Source organism: Glycine soja, chromosome 8 (genome assembly GCF_004193775.1).
Source record: "Glycine soja cultivar W05 chromosome 8, ASM419377v2, whole genome shotgun sequence".
NCBI lineage: Eukaryota > Viridiplantae > Streptophyta > Magnoliopsida > Fabales > Fabaceae > Glycine > Glycine soja.
This window is the reverse complement of record NC_041009.1, coordinates 41904148-41930633: the sequence shown is the minus strand read 5'-3', so window position 1 is coordinate 41930633 and position 26486 is coordinate 41904148. Positions and strand designations below refer to the sequence as shown.

The window sequence follows — 26486 nt, the reverse complement described above, 5'->3', positions numbered from 1 at the left end:
CAATTCCTTATTCCAACAACCTTCTACCCTTCCCCCTCCTCGTAACCACGACCACCATATTAACCTTCTCCCATCAGCTAGCCCAGTTAATGTCCGCCCGTATAGATATCCGCATTTTCAGAAAACCGAAATTGAAAAACAAGTCACAGCCCTGCTCGAATCAGGATTCATCCAACCAAGCCGCAGTCCATACTCTTCCCCCGTCCTACTGGTTAAGAAGAAGGACGGCACATGGCGGATGTGTGTCGATTACAGGGCGCTTAACTCAATTACAGTGCGGGATCGCTTCCCACTTCCGACTATAGACGAGCTCCTCGACGAACTTGGCCGCGCTTCCTGGTTCTCCAAAATAGATTTACGTCAAGGGTTCCACCAAATATTAATGGCCCCAAAAGACGTTTCTAAAATTGCTTTCAGAACTCACCATGGATACTTTGAGTATAGGGTCATGCCTTTCGGCCTCTGCAACGCGCCGTCGACGTTCCAGGCCGTAATGAACGCCGTGCTTGGTCCTCACCTACAGAAGTTTGCAACGGTGTTCTTTGATGACATTCTCACCTACAGCGAGACTCTCCCAGATCATGTTCATCACCTAGAGCGAGTTTTCACTTCATTAACTCAGGCCCAATACTATCTTAAGCGTTCCAAGTGTCTCTTCGGCCAGCGCAAGCTAGACTATTTGGGCCATGTCGTCTCCGAGAAGGGCGTTCAACCTGACCCTTCTAAGATACAAGCTATCCTCGATTGGCCTGCACCTCGATCAGCCAAAGAACTTCGAGCCTTCCTCGGGCTCACAGGGTTCTACCGGAAATTCGTTAAAGGTTACGCCGCGATTGCAACGCCCTTAACTCGTCTACTTTGCAGAGACGCTTTCCAGTGGGTACCAGAATCACAGGAAGCCTTTCTCGCGTTGAAACGTGCTATGACGGCAGCCCCAGTCCTCGCCCTCCCGGATTTTTCCTTACCTTTCACCCTGGAAACAGATGCTTCCGGCACGGCCATGGGTGCAGTCCTTCAGCAACAACGCCATCCTATCGCGTTTTTTAGCAAACCCTTCTTCCCTCGCATGCAACACGCTTCCACGTACATACGCGAACTACACGCGATCACGACTGCCGTCCGAAAATGGTGTCAGTACTTACTTGGCCATAAGTTCACTATCTTCACCGACCACCGTAGCCTCCATGACCTTATGTCTCAGGTCATTCAAACTCCAGAACAGCAGTTTTATTTGGCAAAGCTTCTTGGGTTTGATTACGACATACAATATAAAGTTGGCTCCTCCAATATTGTCGTAGACTCTCTCTTACGCATTGATCACACCGGACAAGCCCAGTGCCTTCTCCTCTCTGTCCCCCACCACGAGTTCCTCACTCAACTAAAACAGGCCCTTTTCGCTAGTCCTGATTTTCAGACACAGAAGAAAGCTATTCAGGCTCACCCAGAGGATCACCCCCACTTCACCATCGCCAACGAGCTCATTTTCTTCAAGAATGCCATCTGGATTGACTCTCGCAATCCATTCATTCCTGCATTATTACATGAGTACCACGCAACCCCTCTCGGAGGTCACTTTGGTGTCAAGAAGACCCTCCACCGTCTTCGTTCTAATTTCCAGTGGACCACCATGATTGCTGACGTTAAGTCCTTCATCCGCGAATGTCGTGTCTGCCAACAAGTCAAGCACGTGACTCGCAAGTCAGCTGGGCTCCTTCAACCAATCTCACCCCCCACTGGTATCTGGGAAGACCTTTCGATGGATTTCATCACCCATCTCCCAAGCTCTTACAGCTTCACAGTCATTTTGGTGGTCATCGATAGGTTCTCGAAAGGCCTCCATCTTGGTGCTTTGCCAACTCAGTTCACGGCTTTTAAAGTAGCTACACTTTTCCTGGATATCGTGTGTAAGCTCCACGGTTTCCCTTCCAGCATCATTTCTGATCGCGATCCCGTGTTTATCAATTCCTTTTGGCGCGAGTTGTTTAAGCTCAGTGGCACCACCCTCCGCATGACCACCGCCTACCACCCTCAATCAGATGGCCAAACGGAGGTGATGAATCGCAGCGTTGAGCAGTACCTGAGGTCCTTCGTCCACAAACGCCCAGAGGAATGGCATAAGTTTCTTCCCCTCGCGGAATGGGCGTACAATACCTCGCAACACTCCGGAACTGGGGTCACTCCCTACAAAGTTATCTACGGGAAACCCCCACCTTCCGTTCCGGGATACGTCTTGGGATCCTCTCGAAATGAGGCCGTTGACACCCTCCTCCATTCACGAGCTGAGCTTCACGAATCCCTTCGCCGCAAACTCCTTAAAGCACAAGCCGAGATGAAGCATTTTGCGGACAAGAAACGCCGCGATGTTCAGTACGAGATCGACCAGTTAGTCTATGTTAAGCTTAGACCTCACCGCCAGCTGTCCCTCCGTTCTCAGCGTCATCATAAACTCATGAAGCGATACTTCGGCCCATTTCCCATTCTGGAACGCATTGGCAGCGTTGCTTACCATTTGCAACTACCTGAAGGGTCTCGTATCCACCCCGTCTTCCACTGTTCCTTACTACGCCCTCATCACGGACCTCTTGACCTCCCAACCTCTTCCCTTCCGGCGGATACTTCCTCCCCACACCCTATACTTGAGCCACTAGCCATCCTTGACTCTCGAATGGACTTCTCTGTGGACCCCCCAACTCGTTTCGTTCTTGTTCAATGGGTTGGTCTTCCTCCGGAAGACTCCACGTGGGAAAAGTGGGACGATGTTTGCCATGCTCATCACCTTGAGGACAAGGTGAGTTTCACAGGGTCGGATGATGTTAGCAGCAGCAACACAGCTAAGGAAGATAGCAGCCACGATGAACCAGTACCACGAAGACAAAGGAGTTCCACACGTCCGAAGCATCTAGAAGATTACGTGTTGTAAATCACGTGTGATGATAAGACCACGTGTTGTATTAACAACAAGTTAGTTAGTCTGTTATATTGGCACGTGAATTAGTTAGGAAAGTTGTTCATGGTCGTAACATACCCGTGTATAAAAGAAGTATCTCAGCGTAAATAAAACTTACGAAAAAGAACTTTATTCCTGAATAGTGTAGTCTGTCAGGAGGACTTGGCCTCAAATCCAAGAAACATACTTTCCTTCTCTCTCTCTCACAGCGTTCCTAACAAATTTTCTCATATTACATACACTTCTCATACATCACATTCTTCTTATACACCTAGATCTTCTCAAAATCATTCAAATCAAAATACATTGTTAGTCCACCACAAGTTATTCAACTATGATATACTACAATGAAGAGGTTATGTTTGACGGCCAAAATCAATTGTAGTTAAGTATAACACTAGATATCTTGTATAAAAAAATACACTACAAAATAAATTTGAATCCAATGCAACAAATTGAGAAAATTATCTACATATACTCATTGATAGTTGATAATGGATTAATAAAATAAACACAACAAATTGAGAAAGTCAACCTCAATGATGTACCTATTCCTATTATGTTGTCTCATTATATTTGTTAAATAATATTATATAAATATTATTAAACTTGATTTTTTTCTGTACTCACATTAATATTTTATTGTGTTTTTTTTTTTAAATTTATTAACTAAAAGAATGGATAAATAAATTCATCAAACAACAAACACGAACATATTGTGATTAAACAAAAAGAATAACATTACAAATTCTACAAATTAATTTATTATGAAAATTGAAAATTTCAATAAATAAAATGTAAATAAAACATCTTCACCTATCACATTTCATTAGGATAAATTTTAATTTTCATTATTATTTAAATATTTTTTAAAATAATATTATTCCATTTATTCTTTAAAATACTTCAATATATTAATAATTAAATACAACGAATTAAAAATTTCAGATATATTCTTTGAAAATATTAAAACTTAACATATTGCTATGTATTATTATTTAATTTAATAAATAAATATTTTATTAAGATATTTAAAATTATTTGATTAACAAAAAAAACGCAATGTCAGAATTCGGATTTGCCAAACCTTAATTCATAAGCTGTTTTTTTTTTGTTTTTTTTTAAAAAAACATGTTTTTAAACAACAAAAACAGACAAGTGGGTGGGGAGTGTGAATTCGGGAATGGAGTACACCATAAACAGTAAATCTGACTACTTGAGTAAATAATTTTCAAACATGACTACTTTCGGAAATTTCTTTTCTTTTTGTCTAAATGGGTGCAAAATTCCTAGTTTTGTTGCATGTTTGGTTTGAAAATGAAGAAAATAGAAACAAAAGAAAATAGTGGATATATATAATTTGATTGAGGAGAAAGTGAAAAAGAAAGAAAAAAAAATTGATTTCTAGAAGTAAAAATTTAAATTTCTTCTTATTTTGACTTTTACTCAATTACAATTATTTCTACTACTAATACTTTTTTATAATATAACTGCATAAACTATTTATTCATTATAAAAAAATATGTTAAATAAAAACTGTTTGTATTGTTAACCTTATTTTTCTTATTTTTGTTGTTTACATAAGACCTTTTTCTTTTGAGTTGTGATTTCTACTTTTATATATATATATATAGCACTATCCGCTACTCTAGGGACTTCGAATCCAAGCCATATGATTCCAAAAGTAAGTTCCAAATATTCAAATCTTACGATCCTAATTCAATTTAACATCGCCTTTACTCCAGCGAACACTTTGTTTGAAAAAAAAGTGAGAAATCAAAATCACACATAATGTAAATTAAAAAGATAAAATTAAATAATGATTTTTCAAACATCAATCTTTAAGACTAATTTAGAGCATACAAATATAGTAAAAGTTTCTTATAAAACTATTTGTTACATTAAAAATACAAAGGTATAATCAATACTTTTTTTTCTATTAAAGTATAGTAACTATTTTTTAAATAAATTTTACCATTATCAGTTATTCAACAATAGTCTGAAATTGATGCTAACATTCTTATGGAAACTAAATAATAAAAAAACTAAAGCGAATCAACGGATTAATAATTAAATTTCTTTTACATTTTATTTTCATGAATAAAAAATCAATGATTAATTTTTAGATGTATTAAAATTTATTTAAAATATTAAAGGATAATTCATCCTAATATTTTTTTCATACATACGAGTTAAAAATCAAATCATATTATTAAGATAAAATTATTTATCATTGCATTAGGTAGTGCATAAGATTCTCTTGTTCAATTTAATTCCCTCATTTATCAATATAGTTGGTTAATTCCTTCAAAAAAAAAAAAAAAAAAACAAAATAGTTGCATGATTCTTGTAGTCAATCTTTAACCAAAGGAATTGTGTTTCCATTCAAAAGAAGGGACCCACGTGGCAGTGTAAGCAGGTCGCGAGTACCATCCTTGACGCTGCTGCAACGTAGCAGATTTCCCTTGCATTGCTTGCAACCATGGTAGCTTCCATTTCTTCACCCGCCCAATTTCTTTGACCTTCTCTCTCACTCTCCGATCCCATTTCGTTCCAACGCAAAAGAAAGAAACCCTAGAGAGTCCTAGACGTTGTCGTTTCTTACCTCTACCTCGATCCGTGTCAATGTCCAGAGGCGCGTGGCGATGATGACGGGGAAGTCTGACTTGTTGTCGATCCGCGTTCCCTACAAGAATCTCCACCACGATTCCTCCGCCCCCGAACTCGAACTCGTCGACGTCAACCACCGCAACTTGCCACCATCACCGCCACCGCCAAATCACTCTCCCTCGCCGCCGAACAACACCAACATCAACGCTCCGTTGCTTCATCTCGTTCTCAGTTGCACCGTCGCCGCCGGCGTCCAATTCGGCTGGGCCTTGCAGCTCTCTCTCTTGACGCCCTACATTCAGGTCCCTCTCCCTCTCCCTCTCCCTCTCCAACCGAATGATTTTGAGGTTTCGTCGTTGACCAGATCCTTCCCTAATCGGAACCGGATCCTCTATGGTTCGTAAAGGATGCAGTTACATCCAATGGCGGATAGTTAATGTATTTATATCGTAGCTTTTTAAGCAATTAATTAATTGATTTTAATTGTTCAGATCGTTTGCTGTTGATTTCTCAACGGTAGAGGATCTCCATCCCTTTGCAATCTAATTGTTGATTTGGTTTCGATTTTAATTGTTGAGTTTGCAATGCTGAAGGGGTGTGTTTGTGTCTATAGCGTTATATTTAGCTTTCCGATTAACTATGTGCTTTGTTGTTTCGTTTTGGTGCAGACGTTGGGAATAGGACATGCGTTTTCTTCGTTTATTTGGCTCTGTGGCCCCATTACAGGTCTTGTGGTAGGTTTCACTCTTCCTTTAATGTTTGAATTTCATTTCATGCTTTTGCTCAGAGTTTTTACTGCTCCTGCATTGGTTCATTTTACTGCTCCGTTGAATGTATCTATCCATTGTCTGATCAATGACAATTTATGCCTAATTGTTGGTGGATTCATGTTTGTCACTCTTGCTGCTTCAGCCTTGTGCATTGTGATTTAGATCTGAATTCTTCTTTGGTAAAAATTAGTAACTGATGTTTGCATTGTGGAGTACTTTTTGCGGAATATAGAGTTATAGATGGTGTGATACATGCAGGTTTATGCTTTGTTCTTGTTGGTTTGGAACTAGAAAATCACGTATGTGTCTCAATTTTTCATAAGGTTCAACCATGCGTTGGTATTTGGAGTGATAAATGTACTTCAAGGTTTGGCAGAAGACGGCCGTTCATTCTGGCAGGATCTCTTATGATATGTCTGGCTGTAAGTATCTGTGACATTGATTGTTTACTTTGATTTTGTTTTTTTATGCTACATTACATATGTGCTAAGTCAAGTCTTGTAATTTAGGTGATATTAATCGGATTTTCTGCTGACATTGGATATGTATTAGGTGATACACATGAGCATTGCAGGTTTCTGTTCTCATCCTCTGGTTCTTTTCTTACTCATTTTATTTCTTTGACTTTTAAATTTCACAGATATGATGACCTTAGTCAGACATTAATGAAATTCATATGTCTAAATTTATAGAACATTTAAAGGGACCCGAACAAGGGCTGCTCTTGTATTTATTCTTGGGTTCTGGATGCTGGACCTTGCTAACAACACAGTGCAGGTAAGCTTGTTAAAGTAATTGACATGTGCTTCTGTTATATTAACTTTATACTGATTCAGTTGTGCAGCAGAAAACTAAATTTCTCTTTTTTTCTTCAATTTAATTTGTAGGGGCCAGCTCGAGCACTTTTGGCTGATCTGTCTGGTAAAGCTTGCTGGTCTCACTTGTTTTTTTTGTTCAAATTCTCAGCAACCACAATGGGGATTGTTGATTTTCATATTTAATTAAATACTTGTTTGGTAGTGAGGAGCCATCGCAGTTTAATAATTTTGCTTCTATTTAGGTCCTGATCAACGCAATGTTGCAAATGCTATATTTTGCTCGTGGATGGCAGTTGGGAACATCCTAGGATATTCTTCAGGTGCTAGTGGAAAGTGGAACAAGTGAGACTTTGCTCATATCTTGTGCTTATTTCATATTTCTGTACATAGCTATCTATGTAAAGTCCATTCTGCATGTGTTTTTTCCTCTAATTCTGTCACTAATATTTGAAACATGTTCTTGTTAAATCAATAATTGGAAATGAGACAAGGGCGATAATTGGTTTTCCACTTATGAAAGGATTATTCAAGAACGTAGCCCTAGATAGGAATAATGTAGCCTATGTTAAGGATGACAAAAGTGGTTTTGATAAATAGATTAATGTAAATCCAAAGTTTAGGAATTGGGTTATGTTATTGTTATTTTCACTTGGCAGAAATACGCTGGCATTGTCTTTGGCTTTGGCTTTGGCTTTGTTTATGTGTTTTACTGTTGTTCTTTCTATGTTTGCCGCTGATTATTATTTCACCCTTTCTCACCTATGCAGATGGTTTCCTTTCTTGACAACTAGAGCTTGCTGTGAAGCCTGTGGCAATCTTAAAGCAGCATTTCTTGTGGCTGTGGTATGTTACTACTGAATTCTGCTTGATTTGGCCTTCATATTTTATTTCTTAATATACGTTGTCAGACATCATAAGCATGACTGATCTTAGAATTGCTATTTACTTTTTCCTTGTTACTGAAAAGTATACACTCCAGTTTTTATTTTCATTTATTTTTATTAATTCTTTTGTGGAACAACATCATCTTTACGACTTTACCTGCGTTATCTTATGAGGCAACATCATCTATACCTGCATTATCTTGTGGCTCAACATCTCTACCTGCCTTACTCTTCAATGAAAGCAAAGAAAAACACCATTAAAAAAAGGCAGTGCTGTTAAGGTCTAAGGTCATCAGCTGGCAGATCTGCCAAGTTAAATCATATACTGTTAAACCTAATGTTTTCAATGCATAATTTATTTAATAGCTGGAATCTCCTCATACAATAATGGCAGGTGTTTCTGACATTATGCACACTTGTCACCCTATATTTTGCTGATGAGGTTCCACTTACTACTGCAAGTCAACATCATCACTTGTCAGATTCTTCTCCTTTACTGGATGAACAACAACAAAATGGTGTTGATTTTTCAAAATTAAAGCCTTTATCTGTTATGGATGAATCCAATAGTAAGAGAACTGAGAATCACATTGAGAAAGATACAGAGCTGAAGCATGGGAATTTCAAAGCTGGGGAAGATCATGCTGAAAATGTAATGGATGGGCCTGGAGCGGTATTGGTAAACTTGTTGACAAGTTTAAGGCATTTGCCACCTGCCATGCATTCAGTCCTGGTTGTAATGGCTCTCACTTGGGTATGTACTAGTATTTATTTGCAAAGGTTTCTGCTAATATTTGTGTTTTCAAATCGGTTGTGTTGTGAATGCTATTAGCCTAGTGCTGGTGCTTCCCTTTTGAAATCCTTCTTATGTTCCCTTTAATCCTATCTACCTGCAGTTGTCTTGGTTTCCCTTCTTTCTGTTTGATACGGATTGGATGGGGAGAGAAGTTTATCATGGTGATCCAAAAGGGGACACTTCTGAAGTAGATCTTTATGATCAAGGAGTTAGAGAAGGTGCATTTGGTTTGCTATTGAATTCTGTAAGAACTCAAGATTGAGCATATTTATTTTTAAAGAAACTTGTCACAAGCTTTACTGATGATGATCTGGAACTTTTTTATTTTTCTTTTATTAAACTGACTTTCTGGATTTTTATCCTGCCCAATTATTGATCTGAGTCATCTGACATTGCTTTTATGGCTTGTTAGGTTGTCCTTGGAATTAGCTCTTTCTTCATTGAACCAATGTGTAAGTGGATGGGTGCAAAATTAGTATGGGCACTGAGCAATTTTATCGTCTTTGTTTGCATGGCTGGCACTGCTATCATTAGTCTTATTTCAGTAAGAGATTATTCTGGAGGGATAGAACACATAATTGGAGCAAATGAAGGAATCAAGATGGCTTCCTTGGTTGTGTTTGTTCTTCTTGGTTTTCCTCTTGCGGTAAGTACAAGGTGTTTCATTTCCTCATTTAAAAACTATTTTGTTGTATCACCAGATTCCTTTTCCTTATTGATCTCTCAAGCAATCATCCTAGCTTGATTAAATATCTGGAAGTTCATGACAAGATAAATTTCCCATGTTTGTGGCAGATTACCTATAGTGTTCCCTTTGCCGTCACAGCAGAGTTGACTGCTGATTCAGGAGGTGGCCAAGGTTGGTATTAGTTGTAGATGATGCCCTTACTATTTGGTCTTTTAAAGTTTCTGATTTCAAGATGTTTGCTTGGTTGTGCAGGATTGGCTATAGGAGTTCTAAATCTTGCAATTGTTGTTCCTCAGGTATTTTTTTTTTCTTCTCAAGTATTACTATCTGTTACTCCACCTTTCTTAGAGAGTGGACCATTTTGAAGTTACAAAATTATCTTGGATTTTTATTTTGTTTTATCATTGTTTCATGTGTCTGTTCATATTACTGTTACTAATGTTGTGCAATTTGTTTTTCTGATCTTTCCTATGCAATTAACACTTCTCCCATAACTTCTTCCATATTATTAACTTTGGATAAAATTCCAATGGACTTCATGAGAAACCACATCTAATCAAAAAAACCTCTATTCTTCTAAACTTGTCTCTCCATTCATTTCGTTCTAGTTTGTAGTGTCATATTATTATTTGTAATATCTGGATGAAACTGTTAACCCAGACTTTGTATTAGTTGTCCATAATTAGTCTCACTCTCTAGTCTGTAGTTGAATAAGACATTCTACTCTTATAAGTTTGAGTTTCTTGTAAATGTTGTGAACTGCGTTTTGATGTATTGTTGGCATCTTTAGATGATTATATCCCTTGGTTCTGGTCCTTGGGATGCTCTCTTTGGTGGTGGCAATATCCCTGCGTTTGTTTTGGCTTCCGTGTGTGCTCTTGCCGGTGCTGTCATTGCAACTCTCAAACTGCCAGATCTCTCTAGCAGTTCATTCCAGTCAACAGGTTTTCATATTGGCTAACCATTGGGAGAGATCTAACCTGGTAATATCTAACTTGTACGTGGTCCTGTGAAATCGGGAGTACACCCAAAATATGGAGAGCTGGCACGGTGATTGCGTGTTATGTTGCTTTCCAACCCACAAAAGGCGCATGCCATATTCAAATTCATTCTTTTTGCCCCCCACATTGTGGTTGTCTGTATTTTATGTAATGTAATGTTAACTGACTGCACAGTAGAAGAAAGCTTAGGGGCATATAGTAACACGGTTTTGTAATATGTTATTCACTCACTTATGCGTTGTTTGGACAAGTGAAATATACAGGGGAAAAAAATAAGAGAAGAGATAGAAGGGGGATGGAAATGAAAAGAAGTAAAGTAGAAAAAAATATGTTGTTTAGATGAATAGCAACAGGTGTTTTTTTTTTTTGTTTTCTTTAATTACTGTTTTAGTCACTGAATTTCAGGTATATATTTTTTTAGTCCCTGAAATTTAAAAATATTTTTTTTAGTCTTTGAATTTTGAATATTGTATTTTTTGTCCCTGACATAATAAATTGACATTTTGTGATGATTTTTAATTGTCTTAAATTAATTTTTATTGTTTAATCATTTGAATTTGCATTTAAAAGCTGTTACAAAGTGTTAAAAAAATTATTCACAAAGTGCTTAAAAACCGTCAGACTAAACAAACCATTTTTAAACAGAAGTCGTTTGAATCTAATCAACAAGGGATGCTTGTGTGGTGTCTGCTGTGATGTAGAATTTACCAACGGTTGACTAGTACCTACTTAGGGAACCATGGTGTGGGTTAAAATATGTTGCTCCTTAATCGAAAGAGATTTAGTATATAAAACTAGAAAATGAGAAGGGAACTCCTTGTGGCACCCAGCAGTTTTTCAAAATATGAAAAATGAGTATTTTTGGTTATAAATAGCATATTAGTTTTTTTTCCAGTGCCTTTATTTTTTTTTAAATCACACTTTCTTAGTATAACTTGTTTCTGTTAGCATCTTTTTGTGAGTGTTTGTTATCTTCGGTGGTGTACGTACATTGTTTACAGATATACGATAAAGTTCAGTGGATTGTTAATCCTATATTTTTACTTTTTATTAAACCTATGATTTTTTTTACAATTTATATATGTAAAAAAATTAATTATTAGATAAAAATTAATTATCACAAAATTTATTATGTAAATTTACATGTACATTAAATATACATTAAAATTTTTTGTATTATATATAACGACATTAATTATTTTATAACATAATTAATCTATTAACTCAATTGGTTAGAGTGTTGTGTTAATAACGCGAAAGTCAAAGATTCGATTCCTGCTTGGACCATTAATACGGATTGCTAATCCGTAAGCCTCATATGGTATCCCATATTGGGCCTATGGATTGTCGATCCGTATTGAGCTTACGAAAGGGCAAAACTGAAATTTTGCACGTTATGCTAGATGTACCAGCAAAAATGCTTACTGCCCCTAGCAGTTCCGAAATGAGAATGAAAGTAATAATGTCAGGCTTGTGAAGTTCGGTTACCAAAGCCCAATATGACTAGATAATTTTTCCTGAAGTATACAATGTTTAATCCCTGCTACCCCCCTTTTCCTTGTGACAAAACACAAGTATTACTCAAATACTGTGAACATATACTTTTGTAAGGCACAAAATGAACATGGGTTGTTATGTCTTCTCGTTTGCCACCACCTACGGTTGGAATTCTGCGCACGTACGCAGATATGCACACGTAATATATGTAAGGATCATATATAATAAAACAGAAATCAATTTTATAATCCATGTTGGTGCAATAAAATTAAGTTAGCCTCATAGCAAAACAAACCTTGTCTGGCGTTGATGCATGCTTGCCATGTGCTTGTGTTCAGGTAATCTATCTATTGTATATCGTTGGCAGGTCAATTCTGTGTCTTGTTTTTCCTGCATGCTCTTCCTTTCTTTTTGTTGCAAAGAAAAGGTTAATCACCTTTACATAATAAAATGCCAGTAGTACAAAGCAAGCAAAAAAGAAACGTGTTCCTTGTACATAGCCTAGTTGATTAAATTGACCCCTATTCATTTATGCACACACGAGAGGAAAGATACAATTTATTTTTATCTTTATAAATTTCATTTCAGCTCCTTAAGTTGTTATTTTACATGATTGTGTATTCCAAACTTATATTAAAATTACACTTCATACCAATTGATCTTTTGATGATTAACTTATTCAATGAAAAATGATGCATGTACACATATTAATTGACACAGAGAAAGAAAGAAAAATATAGGTATGTTAAATAATATAAAGAGAGAAATTAAAAAAAACGGTAAGTGTTCATGGAGTATTTGTAATGCTTAGATGTCCATATATATTTTTTTTGAACTTAGATGTCCACAGATAATTATTCTTATTTAATATATTCTAATGAAATTGTCATTTAACACCTTTTAATATTAATAAATATTTGATTTAATTATCCTTTTAATCTCTTACGTATTACAAGTATGTGTTTATACTACTGTATGGTTAATGCACCAATCTAGAAGTCCTAGATTTGCTCTCTATGCACCCTCATGCTTAGCATGTCCATAACTTGCTTATCCACCAAACCGTCATGCTTTAGAACAAATACCTTATGCTTAATTAGTGCGGGTAACCAAAACAAACACCCAAATATCATGCACACGGAGAACACATTTAGTGTGCTTAGCTCAAGTTACTAGATAGAAACCTCGAAATTTATTTTGCCAAGCACACATTCATCATGCTTAGTGCGAGCCCTTAAACATGAACCTACAAATTCATTGTGTTGAGCATGCATTCATCGTGCTTAGCCTTAGCACGACTATTCGACAACCACCTAGAAATCGAGCACGTTGATCACATATTTATCATGCTTGGCACCAATCAATTCTTAATCACTTATATAACCATGCAAAATTATCAAAACCATTAATCTCCAAGATTAGTGGATTAAGAGCTTAGCATGAAGTTCCTTAACTTGGGAGGAACCATGACTACATAAAGGTTTAGGAAACTACAAAAAGAGCTTAACAAGAAGATGAACTCACTCATGGAGAAGGAAAAGGAGATAGGCTTGAAGATAATAAATTTTAGTCAATCCTTAGATTAGTAGTTGTTTGGTTTTGGAATCCTTTTTTAGGCCTTAATAATTGTGCAATTGAACCCAAATTTGAGTGTTAACTTTATTTTAGTTACCTTGGTAATTTCTTTAGAGGATTAGTTTTGGGCATTGGGCTAAGTGCTTATTTTAATAAGAGGAATAAATAGATCTCTTTTAACATTTTGTAAGGACCTTTTTGCTTGATAATTGAAATTTAGCTAGTTGCTAATTGAAAGGTATTTTTCCTTGGTTCTTGCTTGGAACCCTAAGTTCTTATAATCATTTTTTTGGCAAATCAACCTTAACTCATCAATTCCTTGGAGTTGTTGTGTTCTTCTTTCATTCCCTCATCTTAATCTATCTTTTCCTTTTTCTTAATTTTGTTGATTTAAGTAGTCTCAACCAAAATCCCCAAATACAAAATGCTCAAACTTGATCTTAATTAGGAGTTTGTATTAGTGGCAATAGAGACCATGAGGGACAATTATGACATTTATGGTTGTAATGGCGGTATGTGATTGCAATGGTCATAGTGGCGACAATTATGATATTTTTGGTGATGTGTCAATGATAATTTTAAAGAAGAATAACATGATAAATTAGATCTCTTAGAAATCCGATGGTCACCTAAAATTTTAATCCAGGTCTTTTATTTTAGTTTAATGATTGAAATTCATTCTCATTTTCACAAAGACACTTTCTTGTGCACCTCAACCTTAACTTTTCAAGTATAACCTATTGATTTAGATTTATTATTCTTATTCCTCAGAATTAGAATTCTTAATTAATACACTCCTCACCCCCACCCCCCACATGTGCACACACATATACAATATAATTGTAGAAAATATTTCAGAGTCTTTTTAAAAGTAAAAGTTCATATTTTTACTTTATGATCAAAGTAAAATATACCAAATTGTGTAACAAGTTTGACCAACCCCAACAAGCATCCACCTTAACACTTGAGCAGTTGTGAATCCTCTGGTCAATGAAATTGACCATAACAAGTGCCTATACCTTTCAAGCTTCATGCTTGAGGGGTTGTGAACCCTCTAAGTAAGAAGGTTGACCATGATGCACAAAATAAAGGTAGTCCTTAAGAATGACTACAATAATGAGGTGGATATACTTATATGAATATGAAAGAGAATTGAATATCAAGTCGTGGTATTGTGAACCTAGGCCTAGCAACCCAAGGGACCTAGGTCAACTAATGGATTCTAGAGCTTCTAACATATTTACTTGATGTTAGGAAGGTTTGATAAACGCCACTACGCATGCAAACATGGGAGGAGCATAATACACACAACTCGCTCAACAAGAAATAATTATGAGGACCGTTAGAGAATATGTACCTTAAATAGGCATGATACTCATGTTATCACGTCTAGGTCACATATAGGATTCATTGAGGTCTCTTGAATTTTTCTATGACTTTAGGCCAACCCTAAAGGGTTTTATACAAGTGGTATTTAAAACAAGGACAATATTATTCTGTTTTATTTTTTCACATAAGAAAACATTATTCTTTAGCTATATATTTATTGGGTTACAAAAGAAATTTTATTTAAAAAATTCGTTAGGAATCTGTATAATAATCTTTCTGAAAAACAACATACATTTTTTTACAGGAAAAAAAACATTGATTACCCAAAATAATAAAAATAAATCATTTGCTTTAATTTTAACTTACTCGTGACTTAATGATTATTTAATTTAAAGATTTAAATTCCTATTCAAAAATAAAAGAAAGGGAAACAAAAGAAGAAGAAAGACATCTGTCTTTAGATATTGCTCCTTCTCTTTCGGTCTTTCTGGGTCCTTATCTCAATCTTTTCCTAGTCTTTATTTTTTTTTCTTTTAAATTAAATAATAAATTTATTATTCAAAACTATGGTTGGATATAGAGAAAATAGTCTATAATTCCAGACAAGTTTTACATTCAGTGTCTATGTTTATGAGGAAATCAAGATAAAACAACTAATAAACTAATATTTGCTGATTAAAAAACATCATGAATTTATTCCTATAAAAAATATACTATTTTTATTACTTTTATCTACTTTTTTTTTTAAAAAAATGGATATTAATTTAATCAATAGATCATTAAAATTAGCATTAAAATTGTTACTTGTTTTATTTTAAATGAGACTGGTGGGCTAAATTAATATAATCTTTCATGACTAAGGATATAGATTATTAATATTTAAGAGTGAAGGATCAATTTAATGTCATTATTTCTTTAATTGTAATCAAATAAATAAAATATTTCGTTAACTTTTTGGAAAGACCAAATTAATATAATTTTCTTCAATTAAAGGATAAGGAGTCAATCAACATAACTTTCTTTACCACCAAAGGGATATTACCTACATCTTTTTATTTATTTATTTGGTCTAAGATATTACCTACATGGCTACATCTTTAGCTGTGAGTATTATTATTTTATTTTATCTCCTTTCCTTTCGGTAAAGCAATATAATAGTTTCTCTTTCTCTCTGGAATAAATAGCATTTTGAAGATGTATACAATCAGGGAAGTATCCTCCGCAATGGACGGTTCTGATGTATGGGCCATCTGTTCCCATATGAGAAATTAGTAAAAGAAAAGAAAAGAAAGAAAAAGAAAAATGGCCACGAGGAAATAATAAAAAAAATAAAAACATAACTGGACCAGTAGTTGGCGTATCACTATCAATGCATATCTCTTAGGAAAATCCCAAAACCCAAAACATTTGAAAATTTGAGAAAGAAGAATAAAGTAAGGGAAACACTCTCTAGAAAAAAGAGATCTCAAGCAAAGATAGCACATGGGATTTGAGTAAACTGAACACACCAGAAGAGCATAAGAGCACGTGGAGGAGAAGATTCAATGCATTAGCTAATTTTATTTTATTTTTCTTTATCCCCACTTGAATTTTGGAATTTTCTTATTATTAATTTGTATTTCTTATTTAATTTTAATTTATTATCCTAATTACCAGAGAAGAGTTTATATGGGTGGAAATTAAATTAAACAAAATAAAGAGAAGGACTAAAGGAACATGGATCCACCCTATGCCAATGGACTACCCATTCAGTTTCCAACTAATAAAGGCATGTGAAGCAGTGAGAGCTGCATGTCTTTGGCTACATATCAAAGCAGTATTTCCATGGGACCCTATCCATGTCCCATCATCAGAATACACAGATTCTCTAGTCTATCTGCTTTTTTTCTTAAGATCATATGCATCCCCATTTTTTTTTTTAATGTTTAGAACAAGATTAATCGGGCAATAGAATTTGCATGTAACAACACACTCCTAAACTTAATTATCAACTTTCTTTATTCTTATCACTTCCTTTTTTTTTTTTTATTAACATTGATAGGCAACATGATATTATGTACGTAAGGGGTATATAAAAGACATTCCGTGCAACTTAATATATCCCATCAGGGTAGGTGATTTTCTAGCTATTTGAACAAACCCAGATGGCCTTATTCATATTTTTTCCCTTGAAGATGTATTTGCAATCATGGAAGGAACATAAAATAAAAAAAGAAAAAAGTAATGAACGGGTAACCACATCCACTTTGTGTCCTCAAACTTTCCACAAGATTAAGAACAAATTTAGATATACTTTTCAACGAACACTTGGAAAAGAAAAAAAAAAGCACTTATAAGAAAATAAATGGAATAAAAAATCTAGAGTGGATATTTTTTTCATAAATTTAAAATAACTTAAGCAACTTTTTGAAAAATTATCTTATTTATACTTTTCACAACTATTTTTTTTAAAGAATTCAGATTTTTGTCTTTAAAAAGTTTTAATGGAACTTTATGAAAAGCTCTAATGAGTTAGAAAGCTAATCTAGCTAATTTGAACCTATTATTTCTAGAATTACTACCAAATGCTTACGACTGTGTGTTAGTTACATACCATTCTGGTAGTTTATAAAGTGAGGACTGAGTTTTTATTTGCGGGACACTATATATATATATGATGCATTACTGCACATGTTTTAAGGTTAGGTTTAAGTTTGAAATCCACCAAAACCAAAAAATAAAGTATAAACAGAACATGATTTTTTAACGCCTCACATTTGTAGATATTGTAATATAAATTTTACACTATTGTGATTCTTACATAAATAACGTTTCAATTCATATACAGAAAAGTTACTGTAAATTCTATACAGCAATAAATTTTTATGTAGATCATATTATATAAAAATTATGTTGATTTATATTGGTGTCAAAGTCACTCGATCAATTATATAAATGTTGAATCAAACTGATGTACTTATCAGAAAGTCACGAAGTCGTTAAATCAAAGAATCGAAGAACTTATGGTCGTGCATGTATATGGCTGATTTAGCAAAAATGGGACCATTTTGTTTGAAATTTAATTCCTTTCATGGGTCCTATGTGTCTGCAAACTTCCTGGTTGAAAATACAAGATATATGGATGACGATGCATGACAAAACATTAACGGAAAAATAACAGTAGTAAAGTTGAGTGTACTTTTTACTACTTAAATGTGTAGATGAAGCTTCATTGCCATATTGAAACTCGCAGTTGATGTACATGTTGGTTGGGTACTGATTTCATACCCATATGTACGAAAAATTAGAAAACTACAGCAATCATCAATAGCAAAATTGTACATGTCCTTTTCATTGTTTCATGTGAAACCCCGTTCCCAAAAAAAAAATAAAAAAAATTCAGACTGTTTTACATACAACTGACCTAGCCTATCTAGCAACTTGTAGTAGTGGCACTGCAGTTTTGATCAGAGTCAATAAATGTTGCCTGGACGGATTAATGTAATTTCCTGAACCTTTATTTCTATGTGCCTCTCTCAAATAGCCAAAGCCAAAGCCTTACATTTGTTATGAATTTGCCTTTCACCATAAGTCAAACTAAAATAAAAAAATAAAATGTCACCCTATATGTTAAAACCAAGGTTTTAAACAATGGTTAGCAACCGCAATTTCTGTTGTAATGTCTAGGTTTTTGAGATCTTTTGTAACTGCAATTTTAGCTGTATCAATTATATTCATCTGTAATTTCTCACAATACCAAAGATCGCGATAAAACTGTGACCACAATTTAAATCTTGAATAATATAACACTATAGCTCCTTCACCATATTATCAAATATGACATTTACAAATGGACTCATGGTTGACTTGGCTATAGTATGGTATAATGTTGGGCATATTGGCTTGTAGTAGAGAAAATTAACTTAGATGGGTTGCACTTGCACAAATCATATAAATATACACACATATATAAATGTATAAAAGTTGTTTGGTTTTGTTTTAAGAGATTTGAAATTTTTTATTAGCCAATTGTATTCACATTTATATAAATATATGTATAATAAGGGGGGGTGTCGTGCAGGCCATTTGGAAGGAAGTTGGCAGTAGCAATAGTGAGAGAGGTGGCAGTGGCAATGTGGCAAGTAGATGGACATATATATGGTAGGGAAAAGGACAAAAAAAACCAGCTCTGGTGGGGCCATAAACAACAACAAGAACAACAACAGGGCTTAGCTTGGCTTTTCAACCCTCATCACATAGGTATACACACACAAAGGCATCATCAGATAGGGGCTGGGCTGAAACTGATGCAATATTAAGGGATAATGGTTGATGCGAAAGAGCTTCGTCCTAATGCACGATGCCTGTTGGTGGGTTAGGTGGCAAACCCTGCCCCTCTTCATTGGACCCATCCCCTAGATTCCTGCCATTTCTCTCTTTCACCTTTCTCTTCTTACCCTCAACAAAAAACACTATCCATTCTTAATTGGAATCAAGTTATAGCCAACTATTTTTCTTTTTAGTTTCCCTCAAGTAACCTCTTTATTTATAAAATTATCATTATATTAAAATATTAGACTTAAATATTTTTTTCGTCTATGTAATTTAACACATTTTTTATTTTTATCCCTATAATTTTTTTTTTCACTTTAGTCTTGTAAAAAAACGTTAAATTACATAAACAAAATATATTTAAATCTAATTAAAATGTTTGCAATCACACCATGTACATTTTTTAAGTTTATTAGACATGCACTATATATATATATATATATGAATGACAGTATATGATTTTTTACGTTATCAACTAATCCATCTTAATCAGTTTTTATATAATTTTTAAGATTATTGTTATTATTTTAAGCAAATAAACGTATATCATATATAACCGTTCGGCATTAGAGGATAATTTTACATATTAGTGCATATATTATTTATTTATTGAGTAAACTTCTACTCTAATCCTTGAAATTGTAAGATGCATCATAGTAGTGTTTGAAATTAGAAAAATGACCAATAAATTGATAAAATTGAAATTAATGTCAATTTATTTATTGACATACACAATTTACTATATATCAAATAGTCCCAAAATTTTATTACTTACTACCATTATATTTCCTAATAGAGCTAACGACAAGGCCTAATGTGATTAATACATTTCAATTTCAATTATTTATTTGACATTTCTCTAATTCCAAGGATTACTAAAATGGTAATTTACACTTTACTGTCTTATTTAATTTTTACCAATAAGAAACTTTCCCCATGTGTGATAACAATTAACAACTACCCCATCTACTGCCTTTTTTATACTTTTATTAATAGAACACCATTAGAAACATTTTCATTTGTTTAAACTCTAAATTCACCCACCTCAAATTAAATAACAGTATAATATGTGAATCTCCATTTCCTGGCTTTAGCAAAGGAATCATGGGCATGAAAAGCCTCTATCTACCATTCCAATTCCTATAACTATATATATTATTTAAAGAAAACCTTTCTTTGTAAAGAAAACCCCCACTGCCTGTCTCCTAAGTGAGAAACTAATTTATCATTAGGAAAATAATTGCAAGCAATGATCTTAACAAGCGCACACTCCAATGGAATATTAGACAGGTTGACGCAGAGAAGCTAGCTTTCTTTTTCTCCTTTCCAAAAATAATCCTTCTTTCTTTATTCTTTTTCCAAATGCTAAACGTCATTTTGACATCTCATAACCTCCACATATATATAAGTTTATTTAAAAAGCCTAACTAATTGTTTTTCCCTTTAATGTCATGAAAGATAAAAACCAATTGGATTTTTCTTTTTTCTTTTTTTATATTTAACAGCGGCAACTTAAATACAATAAGCAAAAGAAAAATCCAGTGATGATATATATTGAAGATGATATGTATAGAACTATAGATTCAAACATCTCACCCTCTTGTCCCTCTCTCTCTTCTTTCTTCTCTCACCTTTTCCTCTCTCAATTTCCTTTCCCTTTTGAAATTATGATATAAGAGAACAAAAACTCCCCCTTAAACAGATAAGGTATATATAAGCCACCCTTCAGAGCAATTTGTCCATCTTCTTCAATTTATTAGCAGAAGATGTGGTGCATTAGATTACCTTAGTCTTTGTCCTAGTGTCTTCCACAACAACTTGGTCCAACGTTTCCAAATATTCACATAAGAGAAGAACAATAGTTCTCTCCCTAGAAACTCATGATATGCTAGATAAGCCATCCTTAGGAGCAATATATCCGTCCTCTTCAATTTATTAGCAGAAGGTGTGTTGCGTATTAGACCATAGTCTTTTTGTCATTGTTGTTTCCCAACAACGCAGTTTAGCCTTTGAGAGCATCAGCAATCACATGGTGATCAGAATATCATTCAGCAATTGAAGATCAGTGGCATCAGGCATAGGCTAGCAAGCAATGATATGGCTTTCTTCCCAGCAAATTTCATGCTACAAACACCTCACCAAGATGACCATCAACCTCCACCTTCACTCAACTCAATTATAACTTCATGTGCACCTCAAGAGTACCATGGTACTCTCTCCTCTAGATCACAAAAACACCAACCAATGGTGCAATATTATGTTGTGTAGTGGCCTAATACTAATGTTTCAAAATGTTGATATGCAGGTGGAGGAGCATCCTTTCTTGGCAAGAGATCTATGTCATTTTCAGGGATTGAACTTGGAGAAGAAGCTAATGCTGAGGAAGATTCTGATGATGGATCTCAGGCAGGAGAGAAGAAAAGGAGGCTTAACATGGAACAAGTGAAGACACTTGAGAAGAGCTTTGAGTTGGGAAACAAGCTTGAACCTGAGAGGAAAATGCAGCTTGCAAGGGCTCTTGGATTGCAACCTAGACAGATTGCTATATGGTTCCAGAACAGAAGGGCTAGGTGGAAGACCAAGCAGTTGGAGAAGGACTATGATCTTCTCAAAAGACAATATGAAGCTATCAAAGCAGATAATGATGCACTTCAATTTCAGAACCAAAAACTTCAGACTGAGGTTTCTAATTTTCTTCCAACTTCTATGTAAGATTTTGGTTTCACATGTGAGAAGAAAACTTTAAAAAAGAAGACCAATTTTTCTTAAATTACTAATTAAGGCCAAATTCAGATGAGTTTATTAACAAAAAAGAAAATAAAATTAATTAGAAAGGTAAGCAAATCAAACTCTTTCCATAAGTTAAAATACACCTCAATTTTTTAAGAAACTTTCTTAGTTAACTTTTCCATTGAGGTACGTAAGTTAACTTATAAGAGAATATTGATGTATTTTACCTCATGAAAATCCTTTTATATCTTTCTCATAAGTGTTTGTTGAGAAATTGATTCAAATTAAATTAGTCCTAAATTGACGATGGAATAGAGGGATCGGATGTTCAAGTTCTGCTATATGTCAGATTGTTTTAATTCTGTACAATAAAGCTAGGTAATCACGATGCTTTTCTTTAATTATTATGCTTTTCCAAAAAAAATATTTATTATGGCTCTCAGTCTCAGAGCCTTTTATTTCCTTTCACCAACTTCTGGAACTGATATGATAACTTTCTATAAAGCTGCTTTTTCCAATCATCCTCAGTAACTTCATGAAGACCAAGTTCCACTCAATTACATGTTTGTCATGCAATGCATATAGTTTCCTTGGTTTGGAAAAATAAACAATCATTTGGTTCATTTTTGACATTGACACCTTTGTTTTAGGCTGATATTACACACTTGATAATACTCCAACTTTTCCTGCATGTAGTATTATTTTTTGGAATAGCTAAAAATTTCACTGCTGTCACACACTGCTACAGATATTGGCACTGAAAAGCAGAGAACCAACTGAATCCATCAACCTCAACAAAGAAACTGAGGGATCCAGCAGCAATAGAAGTGAGAACAGCTCAGAGATTAAGTTGGATATCTCAAGAACACCAGCTATTGATAGTCCTCTATCCACTCAGCAGAACAACAACAACAGAACACTCTTTCCATCTTCTGCTAGACCAACAGGAGTGGCTCAGCTTTTCCAAACCACTCCAAGGCCAGAGATTCAGTGCCAAAAGATTGATCACATGGTCAAAGAAGAGAGCCTAAGCAACATGTTCTGTGCCATTGATGATCAATCTGGCCTTTGGCCTTGGTTGGAGCAGCAACATTTCAATTGATCATCATGCAAAAGGAGAGTGTGAGAGTGAGTGAGAGAGTTTCATATTGCAATGTAATTTTTCCTTTTCCGAATGAAAATGAAATCATCTAGAGGTGTCTGTATCAATTGATTACCATATTTAATGAGTTATAATTTAAATTAAAAAAATCCATATTTTGATAAACTTGATGTACAAAATAGGATATGTCAAGTAAATTTTTTTTTTTTAATATTTTTATATAAAAAGAATAAAGGGTTAGTCACCTTTTTCTTTTTTAGTTAATTAATATGAGTAGTTTTTCTGTAAACTTTTGAGTAATGGGTCATGAGAAAAAAATTTCCATTTGACTGTGAGACCGTGCTTGTTGGTGTCTGATTTGCAGGCTATTGCAGAGGGGCCACTAAAATAAAGGAAGATTCTCTGTTTACGTACATTTTTACCATTATTTTAATCCAATTAGCTTTGCTTGCTTTTGAATCAAACCTTTGTAGTCTTAAGCAATTTTTTTTATAAAGTACATTTATTTTTGTCTTTCACTTATATTCTCCTTGGAAGACAATCTTATCTTAATTAGAACATTATCAAATATTAAATATAAATATTTTTCTTAACAGAAATTCAAATATTATTTCATTGTGGAACTATCTCCAATATTTTCCTTTCAAGATAATTTTATTTAAAATACTGTTAGACACTAAATATGAATATTTTTCTCAGCAGAAATTGAAATATTAGTTTGTCACGTACGGGAGACTATCTCCTTGTGATAGATCAAGCTAAACCCTTAACTACAAGACAATGTAAAAATATTCATGCTGATTTCATTTCATTGATCCAAAGTAAGGGTGAACAAAATCCAGTGGAACTTGACAAAGTAGGTATATTAAAGAAAGAAAGGGAATCAAGCACACATTCCAAGAGGGGGAAAAGGACAAGGAGATGGAAAGGGTGGGGAAGAAAACAAGGAGAGTTGGAAATGGTCATTCTCGTGAATGGGACATTGTCGATTTTTCTTGTTCATGACAAGGGAAGGAGCGGGAGTGGATCAGTGTAGTCCTTACTACTCCATGTGTGATCACTGTCACCCACTTCACTTGTTTTCACCTTCACTTTCAAGTCACTTCTCTCTCCTTTATGTGTGTCTCCTTGTAATATTGTACACTTTTTCTTTTTCCCTCTCCTTCTTGTATTGATAATGTGCCAATGATGAAAGTGGTCAAAACTTGGCACTGCAAAGAAACTAATAAAATGTCACCACCTATTAGTTTGTTTACCCCCATATCTCTACGTCATTGACATGCAAAGGAACTGTGGAAATTTCAGCTCAGGTGAATGTGCATGCACATACAAATTTCACTTCTCTTTTTTCAATATATTCTTTTCACTCTCCATTCCTTAGTTTAATCTTGTCCGGTGCTTTCAGAGATTTCATTGCTTCGGAAACATGGGACTTTTGGGCACCATGGTATCATCATAATGGTTGCTAGTGACAAAAATATAAATTATATATTAGTTTAAATATATTATTGGTCCCAAATAAATATTTATTTTTTATATTTGGTTTCTAATAAATTTTTAATTCGGATCAAATTCATTCTTAATATTTGAAAAATTTTGTTATATGTATATATTATCTGTCTAGGTGATCGACCACGTTCACATACGATGTGTAATGTCACATGTACTAGTTGCTGAGTAAGATTTCACTTAGTAAAAGTTTTTTTTTTCAATTTTTTAAAATTAAAAACGACATCATTTGCCGGGTTTTGCTCATTCACTTTCTTCCCTGAGTCCATTCCCACCCACGAAATGCCTCCCTCTCTTCTCTACCACCCCCTCCAAAGATGACGACGTCTCCCTCTGCTGCCAGATGTGGATCGACAACTTCTGCCACCCCGACTGTGCCGTCACAAACCTCTCCACCTTCCTCCGTTGCTTTGACCTTTGGGTCCTTGCCTACTAGAAGGTCGCCACTGACGACATCGGCTCCTAGACCCCCCGCTTGCTCCACCCTCCAAGACCTCCTCGGCCTCCGCAACGCCGTCCTCGAAAATAATTATCTTGGTGAAGAAACTCTAAACAAAACAAAATCCAGTAATAAAAGAGAGAACTTTGAGAGACCCAGATAGTGTTTATGCAGAAAGAGAGAGGTAAACCTTGTTGGGGAAATGTGAGAAGTGAAGCTCTTCGCTATAAGTTAGGAGAGTGATGAAAATTTTATATTTTATATGTTTCTCTTTATTTATAAATATTAAGACAAATGTTATCAATATAATTTTAACATTCTTTATTATTATTGTCTAAAATTTATTAGAGATCACATGATTTTATGGGTCAATATTTTTTATTTAACAAGTCTCATTATATAATTTACAATTAATTTTAACTAATGTAAAGAAAAAAAAATTAAAAAGTGTGTTAGTAACCCTTTTAGTAATAACAAATATTGATAAAGGCTCGCCTGTACGAGCTTAAAATTTATCAAGAAAGAGATAAAAACATAATTTTCATGTGACAAGTTCACTAGGTAGTAACTACCGCATGTGAACCTAGATTTCGTTTCAGTGAAGAATGGGCTGTTCCCTGTATTGCAAATTTGCCATATTCGTGCTACTGCTTCCGTGTCATCTCTTCCCATTTAATTTCTGCTTGTCTTGGCGAAAAAGACAAAGGTTAATTCCATTATCTGATTAAAAAGAAAACACTAGGATCTTTTTTCCAGATGTGTATTCGTAATCAACAGTTGAAGTAGGAATAACTTTCTCGTTAATTTTTTTTTACCATGGTATACTAACTAAACTTTTGAAATCATATGACATCAATGCTCAAATTAAGTTACTGAAAAGGGAGAATACAATGAGAAATTATTAATTAGGTAGTGCAATATTATCCCACGTGTTTATATATAGTTTTGACCAATTTCTACATGATATATCCTATTTTTAAAAAAAGTTAATAACATTTTATCGTATGTGCCTATGTGTGTGGATTAATTGAAACTATAATAATTCCATATCATCTAATAATTTCTCAAACTTTTGGGGGAGAAGATGCAACTAGTTGTCTCACTTATATGTTACCTTCAAACTATAAGGTATATTGAGTTTCAACAGTCAGAAACATAGAATTTACGGGAGAGAAAAAAATTAAACAATGGTGTCAGATTCTAAGAAACTCTTAATTAGTACATCTAGTATCATGTAATGCTAATCTGTATACAAAGTAGTATTTTCTTTGTGGCAGCTCGTAAATATATATATATATATAGATATTGAAACTTCCCATACGTAATTGATGCTGTCAACATGGTAATGGATATGACAACAAATCTTATTAGAGTAACCCCTAACCTTATCCACGGATTACATGAGAAACCCGATGAGAATCTATATATTTCTATATATATTAAACAACGCATGTGATAACATCTGGATTGCTTAAAAATA

General features: G+C 34.5%; 2 protein-coding genes across 4 annotated transcripts; both read left to right on the top strand.

The window, feature by feature from the left end:
- The first annotated feature begins 5344 nt into the window (after positions 1 to 5344).
- Positions 5345 to 10962, top strand: LOC114423270 (sucrose transport protein SUC3-like). 3 transcript variants are annotated; one of them, XM_028389962.1, is made up of 14 exons: positions 5345 to 5859; positions 6226 to 6291; positions 6651 to 6749; positions 6837 to 6901; positions 7020 to 7104; positions 7215 to 7248; positions 7388 to 7487; positions 7913 to 7988; positions 8424 to 8783; positions 8926 to 9069; positions 9238 to 9471; positions 9621 to 9684; positions 9766 to 9809; positions 10304 to 10962. In XM_028389962.1, exons 1-14 carry the CDS (start codon positions 5593 to 5595, stop codon positions 10472 to 10474), a joined length of 1809 nt encoding a protein of 602 aa, XP_028245763.1. In that variant the 5' UTR covers positions 5345 to 5592; the 3' UTR covers positions 10475 to 10962. The 3 variants fall into 3 exon arrangements, with proteins under 3 accessions (XP_028245763.1, XP_028245764.1, XP_028245765.1); XM_028389963.1 differs by having other exon boundaries at positions 5783 to 5859; positions 6880 to 6901; XM_028389964.1 differs by lacking the exon at positions 5345 to 5859 and having other exon boundaries at positions 6586 to 6749; positions 6880 to 6901.
- Positions 10963 to 20799: 9837 nt separating this feature from the next.
- On the top strand, positions 20800 to 23393 carry LOC114423269 (homeobox-leucine zipper protein ATHB-13-like). The gene is made up of 3 exons (XM_028389961.1): positions 20800 to 21435; positions 21532 to 21908; positions 22705 to 23393. The coding sequence occupies exons 1-3, from the start codon at positions 21324 to 21326 to the stop codon at positions 23056 to 23058; spliced, it is 843 nt and encodes a 280-aa protein (XP_028245762.1). The 5' UTR covers positions 20800 to 21323; the 3' UTR covers positions 23059 to 23393.
- The last annotated feature ends 3093 nt before the right edge of the window (positions 23394 to 26486 follow it).